Source organism: Carassius carassius, chromosome 16 (assembly GCF_963082965.1).
Source record: "Carassius carassius chromosome 16, fCarCar2.1, whole genome shotgun sequence".
NCBI lineage: Eukaryota > Metazoa > Chordata > Actinopteri > Cypriniformes > Cyprinidae > Carassius > Carassius carassius.
The window spans coordinates 24,790,659-24,808,008 of NC_081770.1; the positions used below are offsets into that span (position 1 = coordinate 24,790,659).

The window sequence follows — 17,350 nt, forward strand, 5'->3', positions numbered from 1 at the left end:
CCGCATGACTGTTTGTTTTTTTTATGTGGGAGAACTGATTCATGCTCATTAATTAGAACAATAAAGAACTATAAAGTGTGTTAATTATTACAATAAAATAATATTAATGATAACAATAACCAACATAGTAGGCCTAGACTACAAGTGTGCAAACCTACAGCAGCGTAAAAGAAACATTAAACATTTTTACATTTAAAATGGCCACATACGCTCTTATGTAGATGAGCTGTATTTTATAGGGCTGAATATAGGGAATACTAACCGAATTTACGCGGTCTTCCAGCCAGTATGGAGATTAGTAGGCTACACAAGGAAGGACAGGATTTGACACCACCTGTTTTTTAAGGTTTGTGTCATTTTAAGTCTCGATTTTGAGATGCGTTTTCTCTTGTTTAGTGGTGTCAAACGTCAGCCCAATCAGCAGCAACATATAAACCACACGATATTAAAGAGACAGCTCGCACAGTGTAATTCATATCAAAATAAATTCACAAGAAAAGTATGTTGTTTGCACATGTACATTAAAGGCAAGATGACTAAAATAATAAAAGGTACAAGTATAGAACTGGAACTTCTTTATGTCTGTCTAAATATAATTTAGTAATTGCAATGTCTTCTGATACTTTCCTTAGGAAAGTGTGCTAAATACTTATTAATGTAAAATAAAAATACTATACATATTTATATATTTTGTATTATGGAGTGACACTTTCATTCTATACCCTCTGAATATATAATGGTAAATACTACACAGCAGTGATCAGCAATAATCATAAGCTATAGCCTATATAATAAAGTAATATATTCTCGGAGGTAAGAAGTGGATTATCCTTCATCTGAAATGTTCCGTTGAAAAAACGTTTTGCACCATTTTGATAAATACGTTTGAGGATTGAGATGACCATATCAACCGGAAAATAATTTTCAGATGTTAACCGCAATCATGATCACATTTGTAAAGTGTTTAGAATAAAAAAAAAAAGCCATGCGCGATTAGCTAATGAATCACTCATTTGAGTCGGTTCTTTTCAATTAACAGTTGTTAAACGGATTAGCACAGTGGTTTCCTTTCATAGGTCACTTCGATGCTGTGGTGACGTCACCGTATGGGAACACCCCTTGGTGTGACTAATGTCTGAAGCCCTGTACCATCCCGACTATTTTAATGGCCAAATAGCGCTTGGCACCGCCCTACGCATGCGTTCGAATAGTATACCTGAGTGCCTCGCGCTATTTTGCTCAGATTTCATTTCCTTCAGGAAAGCTAGTTTTCTGTGCCCTAGGAAAGCAAATCAGCAGAATTGCTTTTAACAAACAATGTTTTGCCAACCACGGCTTCGGACTCAGAAGACTTTCCCTCCAAACGGACAGGAGAAATGCACCTTCCCTTCCTACAGTGAGCTGTTGGATGTGGTTCCCTTCACGATGGATAAACTGGTGCTGGATTGGGAAGTGGATGCAGCCCAAAAAGGCCAATCCCTATCTAAACTGGACAACCATTTTTTAACTAGTCGTGCACCTGCCCAGCCCCGTAAGCCACTGACCTTCTTCCCGGACCTCCAGCAATGGGTTTCAAGGTCCTGGAAGTCTTGATCAGCGAGCATCACAAATGTCAAAGATTTTCCCTACATTGCTGACATGGCGGACCGCTGTTTTAAAACGAGGCCACCAGTGGATAACACTCTAGCCGAACATCTCACGCCAAACTCGACCGCGGCCTGTAAGTCTTGCGCCCTCCTTCCTTCAAAGGCATGTCGAGTCACCTCTAATCTCAGCGGGAAATTTTACTCGGCTTCAGGTCAGGCGGCTGTCACGCTCCACAGTAACTGTTTAGCGCCACCTTTGGCTCAACCTCAACAGTATTAGGAAAATAATATATATTTTCTTATGTATGCAGCCAGATCTAAAAAAAAAAAACTAACATTGACTGTCTCGCCACAAAATGCACTTCGAGCAGAGTTGGGCCGAGCTACCAATACAAGAGCCCCCTCAGACACTCTGCACACATCAGCCATCAGAGTTCGAGGGACGGCCCAAAATTCTGGTGAAGACCGCGACGGCCTACAAAGCTGACACTTTCTTGCTAGCAGCGTGGCCCGTTGTGCATCCTGTTGGAATACATTTGGCTGTAATCCGTTTAGGCTTACTTAGGACACTTGAACTTCAGAACGGATTTGCTCTCAAGGCAGAGCCTGAAAGAAAGGGAACGGAGGTTGCACCCCCAAATGGTGAGCTGTATATGGCTAGTGTTTGAGAGGCGGAAGTAGACTTCTTCACGTCAAGCACAACGACTGCACATTGCCTGCTAAGTTTCTCCCTATCCCCTCCATTGCCCCTGGGACTGGATCACTTGGCATTCTTTTTCCTCAGATTCTGCTAATTCCAGCAGTGATATCCTGAATACTGTTGGACAGAGTGGAACAACTATTGTTGGTAACTCTGTGGTGGCCCACTCAGCAGTGGTTTGCGAAACTGTTCAGTCTGTTAGTGGGTTCTCTAGCGGGTTCTCCATGGGGATTTCCCCTCAGGCAGGACTTGCTGTCGCATGCATGGGGATGATCTGGCACCCAAGGCTAGATCTATGGAAGCTGTGGGTGCGGCCTTTGTGCAGAATGAGTTAATATGTCCTGGTCTTTCAGTAGAGGCTACCGAGACTATAATTAATTCTAAGACAGTTTCTATGAGATGTTTACATGCCTTCAAATGGAAACTGTTTACTACCTGGTGTAGACTTCGTAATTTGCATCCAGCTTACTGCCCTGTCACTTCAGTACTGGAATTTCTTCAAGACCGTTTTACAAGTCTCCCCCAGAGAGGCGGGGTTAGGAGATCTAAGCTTTTGTCCTGTGAGAGCGCCGAGGGTCTATGTTGATCTCATGACATGAGTCCGACCAGCTGTTCATCTGTTAAGCATAAAATAAAGGCCATGCTATCAAAGCAATGCATGTCCTATTGCCTGGTGGAGGCTATATCCTTAGCCTATGAGGTGAGCGGACTCGCTTCGCCCTTAGGAATTTGAGCTCATTCCATGAGGGTAGTGGCTTTATCGCAAGCCTTCCTCAGTGAATTTTCGATGGACGATATATGTGCTGCTGCAGGATGGTCCTCACGGAGCACTTTTTTGGTCAAGTTTTACAGTCTAGTTGTGAGGATGGCTCCTGGCTCCCGGGTTCTCTCCGCTTGAGTAGATGCTTTCCTCGGATCCCAGCTATCTCAGATACATCAGGCGTGATTGTATAGAGTTCCCATACGGTGACGTCACTGCAGCATCAAAGTGACCTATGAAAGGGAACATCTCGGTTACGTATGTAGCCACGGTTCCCTGAATAGGGAACGAGATGCTGCGGTCCGGGCCGTTCGGTACCTTGAAAGTGTTTCCTTAGATCATGAAATCTGAGCAAAATAGCATGCGGCAATCTGGTATACTATGCATACGCATGCATCGGGCAGTGCCAAGTCCTATTTGGCCAATAAAATTGGCGGGATGGTACTGGGCTTCAAACATTCGTCACACCAAGGGGTGTTCCCATACGGTGATGTCACCGAAGCATCTCGTTCCCTAGGGAACCTCTCCAGCACTGCACATTTTATATCAGTCACATCCACTTTAGGTCTTGCAGGCTCCACTAATGAGCTTATGAGTTGAATCAGGTGTAATAGATGAGGGAGACATACAAAATCTGCAGGGCAGGGGGTACTTCATGGAGAGGATTTAGAACCACAGGATTAGCAAATCTATCTGAATTGATTCCCAACTGAATCATCCAAACAGTCCACTCACACTTTGTTTGGAGCAGCATCTCAGTAAAATGGCAATAGGACAATTTATAAAAAAATATACATAACATTTGCTAATCTCAGTAGAATTATATGTGTGTGTGTGTGTGTGTGAGCTAAAGTGTGTGCATGCATACTATTAATATTAGCCTGTAGTAGCATTTTTAAAGCTAATTTTTGAAAATGTTAGTGGTGTCATATGAATTAGTCTTCAGAATGTAAATATTACTAAATGTGTGAGATGCGTTTTTCCCCATTTCCACAAGAACAAGAGGTAGGTCTTTTAGTCTCATTATTTTCAACATTAATTGCCAGAAAAAAATACATTATCAACAAAAACAATTATCATACACCGCAGTTTTCCCTTAATATATCCTTCCAAAATAATCTTGATTAACTACAACAACTGCAGATTTATTTCTAGGCTATTTAAGGCTATTCCAAAATTGTATTGTTGTTTTCAAGAATGGTGTCAGTTTGAGTCACAGCCTTTTCTATTTTTAACAATTAAAAAATCATAAATAATTTAATTAATACCACTGAATAAGCAGATATTTAGCTGTCACATTTTCAATACTGTTACCACACAATATTCCCCCATAATATAAAATGTAACATTCCTCAGAATTGTAACACCCAAGAAGAATTAATTGTCAATTTGTACACAAGTTTCAGTGATGACTGTGCAACTATTTAACCCTGTTACTCAAGTACTCTTGTCATTTTAAACGTATTGTATTTAGTGATTTTTAAAAATATTTAACATGTATTTAATAAATATGAAATGCGTGCTAAAGTATATAGCCTACCTATCAAAAGACGATTCAAATGCACAACTCAACAAATTATTATACACCCCAGTTTTCCCTTAATATACCCTTCCAAAATAATCTTGATTAACTAAAACAACTGCAGATTTATTTCTAGTCGACATAGCTCCGATAGGCTATTCCAAAACAAGTTTAACTGGATCCCGGATTGAAACAATGTTTTTACGTTTTACAGTTTTTTTCCTCCTTTGTATATTGCGTTAATCAAAGAAAATAAGTAGGTTATGTTTAGGTTATAGCTAAACAGATAATAAACACATTTATTTCGTAAAATATTATAGACTTATTTATGACTTACGCCCCTGGCCACGCCCACTCCATTTAACGCATTGTCATGATCTGAGGTCAGTGATTTCACTGTTTGTAGTGACAGAAGCGCAGAGATGTCAGGAATCGCGGCGAAGCTCCAGCAGAACCGGGCGCGAGCAGCGGGCGTCGGTACCAACGCTCAGGCGGTCAAATTCCTCAACCAGGACTATGAAGCGCTGAAGCGCGACTGTCTGGAGAGCGGACATCTGTTTCAGGACGACACGTTTGAAGCCAGTGTATCTGCGCTCGGATTCAAGGAACTGGGACCAAACTCCTCTAAAGTGCGCGGGGTTGAGTGGCTGAGACCAAAGGTGGGTCTAACATTATCATTTAATAAATTATATTTAAAGGTGTTGAATATATATATATATATATATATATATATATATATATATATATATATATATATATATATATATTCAATAATTGAAAATTTTATTTAAAAAAAGGGTCTAAACTGAAAGACTTAATTACTCTCATTTTGCTGAATTTTCTTAACAAAAAAAAAATCTGATATTACACTGGTTAAACTTATAGTATGCAATGGTTTGATTTCATATTTCTTTGTCATATCTAACACTGATATTTACCCGTTTTGCATGATTGAAGTGTTCACGCCCATCATTACAATGGCAAAACACGTTATTCTCGAACCAGGTTCAAATCTCAAATTTGACTTCTTTTCTTACTTGTTTCTCTTGTTGTTTTGTGCTTGGTTATTATAACTGACAATTAGTCTGAAGCTTCCTGTATCTGGTTGTGTTTGCCATCAATTTTTTTTTTTTTTTTGTGATGACTGATCAGGAAGCTGCACTTGTACATATAGTTTTAGGTCAATCATATCATTGTAATACAGACAAACATCAGTGTTTTAATGTATGTGTTTTCTTTGCATGTTAAAGCCCTTGCATGTTAGTCTGAGCTTGACAAACCACTTCAGAGCCAGACAGACCAGGAAGTTGTGGAAACATACTCCCCTAAGAGTAATAGGACATTATATGTTGCACACTTATGCTTTGTGATCAACATAATGCATTACTGCTTACCATAAGACCTTTTTAGAGTCAATTAAAGGGAATACGATCCTCACTGCTGTAATGATGGATGGTTATTGTTGTTTTCAAGAATGGTGTCAGTTTGAGTCACAGCCTCTTCTATTTTTAACAATTAAAAATTCATTAATAATTTAATTAATACCACTGAATAAGCAGATGTTTAGCTGTCACATTTTCAATCCTGTTACCACACAATATTCCCCCATAATAGAAAATGTAACACTCCTCAGAATTGTAACACCCAAGAAGAAACATTCATTGTCAATTTGTACACAAATTTCAGTGATGACTGTGCATCTATTTAACCCTGTTACTCAAGTTAATGTAATAAAAATGATTAAGCAAATATATTTTTAAAAATGTATGATAAAGTAAAAATTCTAGTCATTTTAAACGTATTGTATTTAGTGATTTTTAAAAATATTTAACATGTATTTAATAAATATGAAATTATATTTAATTATGCAACAATTCAACCCTGTTACTCAGTTTATTGCAATAAAAATGATCAAATATATATTTTTAAAATGTATAATAAAGTGAAAAGTACAGTATAGTAATGTTATACATGTATCATTAATGATTTAAAAATATATATTTAATATTTAATGAATAAGAAATAATAATATAATATATGCATGATTATTAGATGAACATTTAAAAGCTTTAATTATACTGTATATTTTACAGTTCAAATAACCACAAAATCTCAAGATCCTACATGGTAATGTGTTATTTAAATTAATTTTGCAACCCTGTTACTGCATGATTTCCCCCAGGTTATAAATAACTTAAAATTGTAACCCCCAAGAAGAAACATAATTTGGACCCTTCCCATGGTGGGAAGACAAAATAAGTTTTACAAATATTTCAGAGTTAACTGCTCAACCATTCAACCCTGTTACTCAGGTAGCTGTAATAAAAAAAATGATCAAGCAAATATTTTTCTTTAATGATAAATGTAAGTTATTACTAAAATAACAAACCAACAAAATAACTTAAATTGTTAAAGAAGTTAAATGGTTTTTAAGATAAATTTGTAACCCAACCCAGCAATTTGTTTAATCATTTTCAATTCAGGAATGAACTCATCTCTTGTTAAGGTAAAGCAGTGATTCATGTTTTTGAGATTCCTGTTTTTGTCACCCAGCAACTGACATCCAGTCCAACGTTCATTAGTGGAGGAGCGACCAGAACTGACATCTGCCAGGGCGCTTTGGGTGAGTCAACTTCGCTATAATATTCACCCACTGTGGAGCTAGTGTACAATGAAACTTTAAAAGTGATGATCAAAAAAGATCATACAGAACTTCCTCATACAGTATAACCAACCGAAGTCAGCCATTGAACTACAAAAGCAGTTTTTCTAGTTTGGGAAGTTTCTTTGGATGGCGGATGGAGGGCATTGAAAAATCATGAATTGTACAACACCCTGTTTGAGTAAACTCATTCATTCTGAACTTTATTTCTTGAATTATTCAACGGCTAATTTTTCATATCTGGGAATTTTATGAATTGCATATTTTCTTAAAGAAACAGTTCCCCCAAAACATTGGGCCAAACCAAGCGACAACCTCCCGCTCTCTCTCGTGAAGCCTACACAAAAGTGACTTCAACTGTAATTCATCGACTGGCTGCTGGAGGCTGGCTGCAAAAGGGAGTCAATCCCATAGACTCCCCATGTTACAATGCCCGACATTACAGCAGAAAAAAAACATGTTTACAGCCTGGTGCAAAAAATAATATTGGTCTATATAGCTAATTTTACCCTTCATGACAACTGTGAGGGAGGTGAAATAATTTAAACTCATCGGTTTAAATTATATTAAACCTTAAAGACAGGTGGATTGCCCTGCTGTCTCCGCTGTCACACTAGGTGGGCGTGGTTTAAGCAACAAGCTCCCGCCTTTTTGCCCATTTTTGGTTACCCCGGAGTGAGGCGCAGTGATGCGCTGACAAGATGGCGACGGCTCTGCCCACTTTTGGCTTCAAAAACGCTGTTCGGAAACCTATGGGTGATGTCACACTAAAAACATGGACACTATGTTTTTTTTATATAGTCTATGGTCCAAACCTATACAATTTTTTTTTTTTCAAAAGCAAAGGGTGAGTAATCAGAGGAAAGGGAATTCCTGTTGTACAATATGGGAGAAACAAAACCTTTTTCTCTACATAGCAACTCTAAGTCCCAAACACACCCTGTTAAACCTGTTTTACTCCATACTAGAGCCCTGCGCGGGACTGTTTTCTTCATCCCACTCCCGCCCGCGTCCGCTGAATTTCTGACCATTACCGCCCGCTCCCGCAACGTATGTGTTACACTCCCGCCCGCTCCCGCAATATGTATGTCCACTCCCGCCCGCACCCGCAAAACTTTGAGAATTTATTCCCGCACAATAATAGAGATGCATTGATTTTGTGTCTTCTCCCGTCCCGCAGAAAAAAAAAACACGTATTTGTATTGATATTATTAAAGAGATTCATGGGGTTGATTGTTTCGTTTCCCTGGCCTGCATGTAAAAAAAAAAAAAGACAAAACACAATACATTCAAATATAATTTTATTTTTATCAAAAACTTTGCACATAAAAATAGACTGCTTTGCAAAAAAAATATACATAATATGATAAACTAGGCTACATGAAAAACAGCAGTTTTACAATTATTAGCCAAGTGTCGCAGGTATTCTGTTTGAAAAATACATATAAGAATAAAAACATTCAAACTTAGACAGCCTGCCCAATAACACTGGCATCATCACGCCTCTTGACCTAATTAACAAATGGCAACGAGGGGCTGTGCTCAAAAAACAACACTAATAAATAAATAACATAAAATAAACAACGTTAACGAATTAATTTAACAAATGAATCACTTTGCAATATTGCTGTCAGGCAACCTCCCTATCCCGCGGTGGGGTTTTTTAGCCGCCCATTCCCGCCCGCAGCAAAATTCCAACTGCCCGCTCCCGCGAGATTTGCGTTGGGTCCCGCGGGACCCGGCGGGACTCAATCCCAATGCAGTCCTCTACTCCATACGACACAAACACTGGTGTCCTTTAACCCTGTCTTGGATCATACGCCTCTGTTTTCTCATATGGAAACATGTCCCAAGAGTCAGGTGATTGTAGTTTTCCACAGTAGTTGAAAATGTCCTGATCAGACAATGCCACTGATTTTACTGGCTATTAAGGACATGTCTGTGATGAAAGTGAGTTTGCAAAATTTATGAGAGTAGGAATAATAGAAGAGGTAGTGTCTTAAAAATGCCAACTTAAAAACTTAAGGTTATGTAGATAAGATTTTTTTACGTTTTACCAACAATATCGTGCTGCTATTGTTTTGAGTGTTTGTAGAATGTACAGTAAAGTCTAATAAAATATTAAATACAAATGCAGTTACTTTCCACCTGCAATACTGAGTCACAGATTTAGTGAACGCAGTATGATATCATCTTTATGGTTTTCCAGGTGACTGTTGGCTTCTAGCTGCCATTGCTTCTCTTACCCTCAACCAGGACGTGTTCGCCCGTGTGGTCCCATCTGGACAGAGTTTTGACGGTGACTACGCTGGAATATTTCATTTCCAGGTTAATAAACTCTTGTTCTATATTACCATTGTTGTAATTTATGAGAAGCTGTTTTCTCATGTAAAAGTCACATTTATTTTTATTATTGTTTAAGGATTGATCTCATTATCACGCTCATAAAAATGACATATGTTACCATGCATTCAGAAAGTGCTATTATATCTACAGTACAGACCAAAAGTTTGGACACACCTTCTCATTCAAAGAGTTTTCTTTATTTTCATGACATATTTAAATTGTAGATTCACACTGAAGGCATCAAAACTATGAATTAACACGTGTGGAATTATATATGGAATTATATACACAACAAAAAAGTGTGAAACAACTGAAAATATGTCATATTCTAGGTTCTTCAAAGTAGCCACCTTTTGCTTTGATTACTGTTTTGCACACTCTTGGCATTCTCTTGATGTGCTTCAAGAGGTAGTCGCCTGAAATGGTCTTCCAACAGTCTTGAAGGAGTTCCCCGAGAGATGCTTAGCACTTGTTGGCCCTTTTGCCTTCAGTCTGCGGTCCAGCTCACCCCTAAACCATCTCGATTGGGTTCAGGTCCAGTGACTGTGGAGGCCAGGTCATCTGGCGCAGCACCCCATCACTCTCCTTCTTGGTCAAATAGCCCTTGATGCCTTCAGTGTGACTCTACAATTTAAATATGTCATGAAAATAAAGAAAACTCTTTGAATGAGAAGGTGTGTCCAAACTTTTGGTCTGTACTGTATATGACATGATTACAAAAAAACGTTTGTCAAATGTTCCATTAACGTTTGCATACGTCTCTCGTCTCTTCAGTTCTGGCAGTGTGGTGAATGGGTGGATGTTGTCATTGATGATCGTCTGCCTACCAGGAACAAAGAGCTGCTGTTTGTCCACTCCGCCGAGGGCTCTGAGTTCTGGAGCGCCCTGCTGGAGAAGGCCTATGCAAAGTTAGTAGTCAGTAAATTCAAACTCACTTAGCATGACAACTAGACTTCCTCAGACATAATAACGAAAAGCTACTTCTTGTCCTCAGGCTGAACGGCTGCTATGAAGCTCTGTCTGGTGGCTCCACCACTGAGGGCTTTGAGGATTTCACTGGAGGCATCGCTGAGGTCCATGAACTATCGAAAGCAGGTCCAAACCTCTTCAAAATCATCCAGAAGGCTTTGAGTTGGGGCTCGCTGCTGGGCTGCTCGATAGATGTGAGAAACTTCATATTTACTTGCGTGTACTTCAATTGTGCAACCTTGTAATTACTAGGAGCGTGTAAATGGATATGTTGTGTAACTGTCAGTGAACTGGAATTGATAGTCGTGCAAAACCGGTTCTGTTATGTATTTGTTAATGATGTTGGTTTCATTTCGGTTTGGTTTAGATCACAGACTCGGCTGATTCGGAGGCCATTACTAGTCAGAAACTAGTGAAAGGACATGCCTACTCGATTACAGGAGCTGAAGAGGTTAGTGGTGACTACATTGACTACATAGAATTGAAATTTATGGGATAGTTCACCCAAAAACTAAACTTCTCTCATTTATTCACTCTCGTGTTGTTATAAACCTGTATGGGTTTCTTTCTTCTGTTGAACACAAAAGAAGAGATCCAAACAGTTAACGGTAGCCATTGATTCCCATGGTATGGAACAAACACTATGAAAGTCAATGGCTACCAGCAGCTGCTCCACTTCTGTGTTCAACAGGAGAAAGAAGCCCATACAGGTTTAAATAGAGTAAATAATGATTGAAGTTGCGTTTCGGGTGAACTAACCATATTAATTGGTTTGCATGTTAAAAATGATTTATGACTGACTTTTACAGGTGGAGGACAGGGGAAACTTAACCAAACTGATCCGCATCAGGAACCCCTGGGGGCAGGTGGAGTGGACCGGACCCTGGAGTGATGGGTGGGTGTCCCATGGGTGTTGGCTTCAAAACATGTTACATGTCTGTAAACTAATAAGCATGCAAAGCTCTGTTTCTGAAATCCCACTGTGGTTTTGCAGAGAGTAACACACCCACCTGTGGCTCGATTCAGTCATGTTGCTATAGGAACCCTGTTTAAGCCCTCAGGTGTATGAAGGATAGTTTGAGTGCCGCCCATCCTCCACATCACACAGTGTACACCTAGCTTCCTCGTTCCACAACAAAATCAACATCATTTAAAATGCTTAACCCATTAAAGCCTAACTAATTGAATCCTTTGAGAATATATACATAACATTTTAATATATAGCATAATTATATTATAGAGAGAGGAAATTGGGATTTAGGGGGGTCTGTGGTTTTAGGCTTTCGAGTGGTGCCCATGTGCAGCCTACGAAATCTTATATCAGTTGATAAACTTATAATATATATATAGCACATGTGCAATACAGTTTTCATATGCACGAGTCATTTACAAACCTGGTGTCCAACAAAGATATTATTGCTTGACGTGTTTTTTCTCCATATTAACTTAATAACAGTCGAGTGTTTGAAATAACTTATTTTTGAGATCAGATGTGGTTTCGTATCACAGAATCATACTATTTTATAGCATTATATACAGTGATAAAGGCTATGTCGATTACCATTGCATTATAAATAGATTTTATCCTTATAAAAATACCCAAGATTGCTTGAAGAACACAGACCAAATATTTTGTGCAATCGCATGTTTATTGTCTTCAGGTTTCCTCAGTTATGATTTCTCTGGGTTCTGTCCAGATTAGTGATTTCCTGGAGCATTACTTCTACTGTACATATGCAGAGCTTCAGCGATCGTGTGCATTGCTCACAACACCCTATTCTGAGTAAAAGTAGGAAAGATGGATTCCCTAAAATATCATCATTGATATCGTTAACGCTATGAATATTAGAAATGATCATGATATATTTTTAAGCCTATATTGCCCGTCCCTACTTCTTTTAAAAACAAAAAGTCTTGCCTACCATAAACGTTTGAGTGGTAGTGTATATATGTGAAGTAAGATTTGTATTCAACCCAAATACAGTTTAGCAAAATAATCGCCAGGATGTCATGTGATTGGTCTATAGGTCGTCTGAATGGCGTCAGATCAGTGACAGTGACCGTGAGAAACTGGTCTGCAAAGCAGAAGATGGAGAGTTCTGGTAATCTGTGAATGTTTTATCTGTTTATTTTTCCGACATTTCGGTTAAAGTGTTCTTATGATCATCAATACTTTTCTGCATCACAGGATGTCGTTCTCTGATTTCCTGCGTAATTACTCGCGGGTGGAGATCTGTAATCTGACCCCTGATGCTCTGTCAGACGACAGCGTTAATAAGTGGGCGCTGTCTAAGTTTGATGGCAACTGGAGGAGAGGATCAACTGCTGGAGGCTGCAGAAATTACCCAAGTAATGAACTGAATCAACTACCTGATATTGAATTTTATTATATTACATTATATTATTATTTTTAAATGTTTGACTAAGAATACAAAACAAAACAAAGAATACTTGTCACAATGCAGGCAAGGCAATGAAAAGGAGATGCAGATCCAAAATCAGCTTTAACTTTGTTTAGAAAAGTAACGTTAACACTTTACAATAAGGTTCATTAGATTAGTTTTGCTTGTTAACATTAGTTAATGTGCTATTAATTAACAATGAACATTAATTGGACATTTTCATTAACTTAACATTAATAAATACTGTAATAAATGTATTGTTCATTGTTCATTCATGTTAGTTAATACTGTGAATTAACTAATTGAATGTTATTGTAAAGTGTAACCAAAATAACAAAATAATAGTGCTCCAAGACTAGAAATACGACAGCTTTGTGGATCTAACAAATACAGTACTAGACAATGAACTGAGGAAATAGTTTAGCTTAATTACACAGACAATAACAATGAACTGGACTAGAAATAGTTTTGTGATATTATGCTACTGGACAATGGTAATTATACAAAATAAATAAATAAAGGCAATGAAACCAGTAGATGAAAACCAAAGGGACAAAGGAAACAAGATCATAGAAAGTTAGAGTTCAAGGAAACAAAACTTAAACTGAACATGGCAATACTTAACCAAAATAAGAGCAATAAACAAAACAAAATAATACTAAACAAAAACAAGCAATAAATAAATAAATAAATCATGCTAAAAAAATCAACAAAAAACAATGATACTAAACAAAAACAGCAACAAAACAATACTAAACAAACACAACCACAAAGGACAAACAAGAATACTAAACAAAAACAACAAAAAGCAAAGCAAAATAACTAAATAAATACAACAAAGCAAAACAAAACAAACATTTTGCACAACAACTACTGCAAAAAAAACAAAAACAAAAGTAAACTAAAACCAACTGAAAAAAAACAAAAACAAAAGTAAACTAAAACCAACTGCAAAAAACACTAAAAAGCAACAGCAAAAAGACTATGAAATACAATAAAAAGCAACAAAAACTACAGCAAAACAAGCGTATACTATACAAAAACAGCAAAAACTAATAAAAACAATAAAAAAGCAAAACGGAATTTTACAAATAATTCTAAACAAAACAAACAAAAGAATAACAAAAAACATAATAAACAATAAGAATATACAAACAAAACTGCAAAAAAGCTATTGTAAAAAATAATTGTAAATGAATACAACAAAAAAGCAAAACAAAAGAATACTGCACAAAAACAATGTCACAAAAAATAAAATAAATAAAAACTAAACAAAACAAACTTTACTAAACACTTGTTTGACCTTCGTTATATTCCCGGCAGACTCGTTCTGGATGAACCCTCAGTTTCTGATCAAGCTGGAGGAGCAGGATGATGACCCGACTGATAATGAAGAGGGCTGCAGCTTCGTTGTGGGTCTGATCCAGAAGAACCGCCGCAAAATGAGAAAAGTCGGAGAAGACATGCACACCATCGGCTTCGCCATCTACGATGTGAGCAGCCTAACACCGTGTCTGAAAATAGACTAGCATAGACTTATAAGAAAATCTGATCCACTTCCTGCTTGTTCTGGCCAAGAACTAGCAGAAATTATAAGAATTGATTTCATTTCATTTCACAAACAGAAACTAAATCAATATATCTCTCTTATTATTGTCCACAGGTTCCTGATGAGGTATGGACTGCAGATACTGAAGCACAAAATTACCTGTTTTGTTTTGCTACACAACCTCAAAATCCAAGTGTTTTCATCATAGCTCTTAAAGGGATAATTTACACAGAAATTAACGCTAAAAATATAATTTCATTGTAATCTTGTGTTGTAGTTTGCCGGGCAGAGGAACGTCCACCTGGACCGTAACTTCTTCGTGCGGCATGCTTCAGCGGCCCGTTCAGAGTCCTTTGTCAATCTGCGCGAGGTTTGCTCACGTTTCTGTCTGCCCCCCGGCGAGTATCTCATCGTCCCGTCCACCTTCGAGCCCAACAAGGATGGAGACTTTTGTGTTCGTGTCTTCTCTGAGAAACAGGCAGAGTTCCAGTGAGTTCCAGACCCACAATAATTACATTGTTTGTTTATAATAAAAGTCTATTCCTCCTAACTGAAAATATGTTTGGTTTTTAGAGAGCTTGATGACCCTGTCGAGTGCAACGTTCCTGAGGTACATTTCTCCATGAATGTAATGCTGTATTATGACATAAAAGTGCATTATTTCAATTGTATTATTTCACAGATTAACGTGAACGAGGGTGATATTGATAGCCGGTTCAAGAGTCTGTTTGGACAGCTTGCTGGGGCAGTGAGTATTACAGGATTTATAATGAATTTTGCTCTTTTTGACCATTTTAATATTTATTAATCATATCCAATCATTCTTTTTCTACGCAAGGATGCTGAAATCTCAGCATTTGAGCTGCAAAATGTCCTGAACAAAGTGGTGACTAAACGTAAGATCTCGGATACACTTATTCACTTTTTTATATTAGATTATATTTATATAATGAATAGTTTAATTCATATTTTATATATATTATCAATTCATAAAACAATAAATATAAATAATAGCTCTGTTAAATTTATAGTTAATAATGAAATGTATAATATAATAATTATATTAAAAACATTTTTGCTTGAATTTATAAAATACATAGTAATTTAATATTTTATAGATATCAATTTAAAAAAAAAAAAAAATACATATATATATATTTTTTTTTTGTTTACATGTAGATAACCTGTTTCTTATTAATTTAATATTTTAATTATTGACCATTTATAATAACTTTTTTTCAAGGTAAAGACATCAAAACTGATGGATTTAGTTTGGACACTTGCCGCAACATGGTGAACTTACTGGACGTATCCTTTTGAATAACTGCACAAGATGTTTTTTGAAAAAGATCAGTCTTATAAAAGATTTGAATGTTTTATTTCTGCACTACTCTAGTCTGTTCTTTCCTTTATTCCTGTCTCAGAAAGACGGCAGTGGGAAACTGGGCATGGTTGAATTTAAGATTCTCTGGACTAAAATTGAGGTGTACCTGGTATGTTTTCATGCTTGCTTTGATCCTGGTATCATCTTAATTTTTTGTATACAGTCCCTCTTTGAAGACTGTTAAACTATGTTGTAAACTTGAAGTCTGCCTGTGTTTGCGTTGTGTCAGGACGTCTTCTGTAAAGCCGACAAAGACAAGTCCGGCACAATGAGCTCTATGGAGATGAGAGAAGCCATAGGGAAAGCAGGTCAGAATATTCTGTCTTAAAGGGACAGTTCACATAAAACTGATGAATCTGTTATTGTTTAATCACCCTCTTATTGTATGTACAGGCTTCTCTCTGAACAACCCTCTACACCAGATCATGGTCGCGCGCTACAGCGACGCCAGTCTCACCATTGACTTTGACAACTTTGTGGGCTGTATTGTGCGTCTTGAAAGCATGTTCAGTGAGTGTCCGATAAACAACCGCATTTGAATAAAGACAATGATATGTGATATTCTGCATTTACATGCCCACATTTCTCCTTTGCAGAAACATTTAAAATGCTGGACAAGGACAAGACTGGCACAATAGTGCTGAACTTTTTTGAGGTTTGTGTCTCTGCCAGTCATGTGAAATGCAACCTGGAATCTAGTCATGATGTATTTATTAAGTTTTTTCTTTTTTTTTCCATTCAGTTAACGTCTTGGCGATTTAGCATTTTTTGAGACCCATTTTGCATTGAAAATTCTTAATTCCACCAAATTGTACGTCAAAACAGACTGTATTTAAGAAGTACCGGTATTTAAGTATTCCGGAAGTACTGAAACAAACTACAATACATTCACGAATGATGATGGTGAAAACTATGAAAAACTGTCAAAAGCTTAACAAAAGTTGCTTAACAGTCGTCATAAGTGGTGCTTCATGTAAGAGTGCAATTTCTTGCAAACTACTTTGGGGGATTTGCTAATGATGACTCTCTGATTGGTGGAATTTTTGAACAGCATCATGGGAAATGTAGTTTAAAAACTAGTTTGAAATGATACAAACATTTGGCAAATGCAACCATTTAACAACCTCAGAGCTCACAACAGGTCTGTCTCTAAAGGTTTAGAAGACAGAAAGGGATGGTAGGACGCTCTTCCATATATGTTCAAAGACAACAACACTCACTTTACCAGGCTCCTGAGACAACAACTGTATTTTGTCTCTCTCTAGTGGCTGAATTTTTCCATGCTTTGAGGAAAAGGAGCAGCAGATTCTGGACATGTCTTACACACTGCATTGACACGGGATTACCAGAGACGGAAGGAAAAACTGACATACATCTCATGCTACATGTTCTCCAGACTCAGGCCTCCATCAAACTGCTCAACATCTTCATATGCTAACAAGAACCGGTTCCCTGTGCAGTGTAATATAA

General features: G+C 37.5%; 1 protein-coding gene across 1 annotated transcript; it reads left to right on the forward strand.

The window, feature by feature from the left end:
* Positions 1-4,957: 4,957 nt before the first annotated feature.
* LOC132159998 (calpain-2 catalytic subunit-like) lies at positions 4,958-17,350 on the forward strand. The gene is made up of 20 exons (XM_059569693.1): positions 4,958-5,227; positions 7,122-7,191; positions 9,440-9,558; positions 10,351-10,484; positions 10,571-10,739; positions 10,913-10,996; positions 11,355-11,440; positions 12,573-12,647; positions 12,734-12,894; positions 14,271-14,440; positions 14,774-14,985; positions 15,070-15,106; positions 15,179-15,244; positions 15,335-15,392; positions 15,740-15,804; positions 15,921-15,989; positions 16,110-16,188; positions 16,274-16,390; positions 16,477-16,535; positions 17,146-17,350. The coding sequence occupies exons 1-20, from the start codon at positions 4,991-4,993 to the stop codon at positions 17,167-17,169; spliced, it is 2,091 nt and encodes a 696-aa protein (XP_059425676.1). The 5' UTR covers positions 4,958-4,990; the 3' UTR covers positions 17,170-17,350.

What these genes read in the sequence shown, in the direction of transcription:
- LOC132159998 (XM_059569693.1), top strand. Translation starts at nt 4,991, where the DNA reads ATGTCAGGAATCGCGGCGAAGCTCCAGCAGAACCGGGCGCGAGCAGCG. An exon ending in CTGGAATATTTCATTTCCAG is followed by an intron (nt 9,559 to 10,350) that starts GTTAATAAACTC and finishes TCGTCTCTTCAG; the next exon opens with TTCTGGCAGTGTGGTGAATG. An exon ending in TGCTGGGCTGCTCGATAGAT is followed by an intron (nt 10,740 to 10,912) that starts GTGAGAAACTTC and finishes GGTTTGGTTTAG; the next exon opens with ATCACAGACTCGGCTGATTC.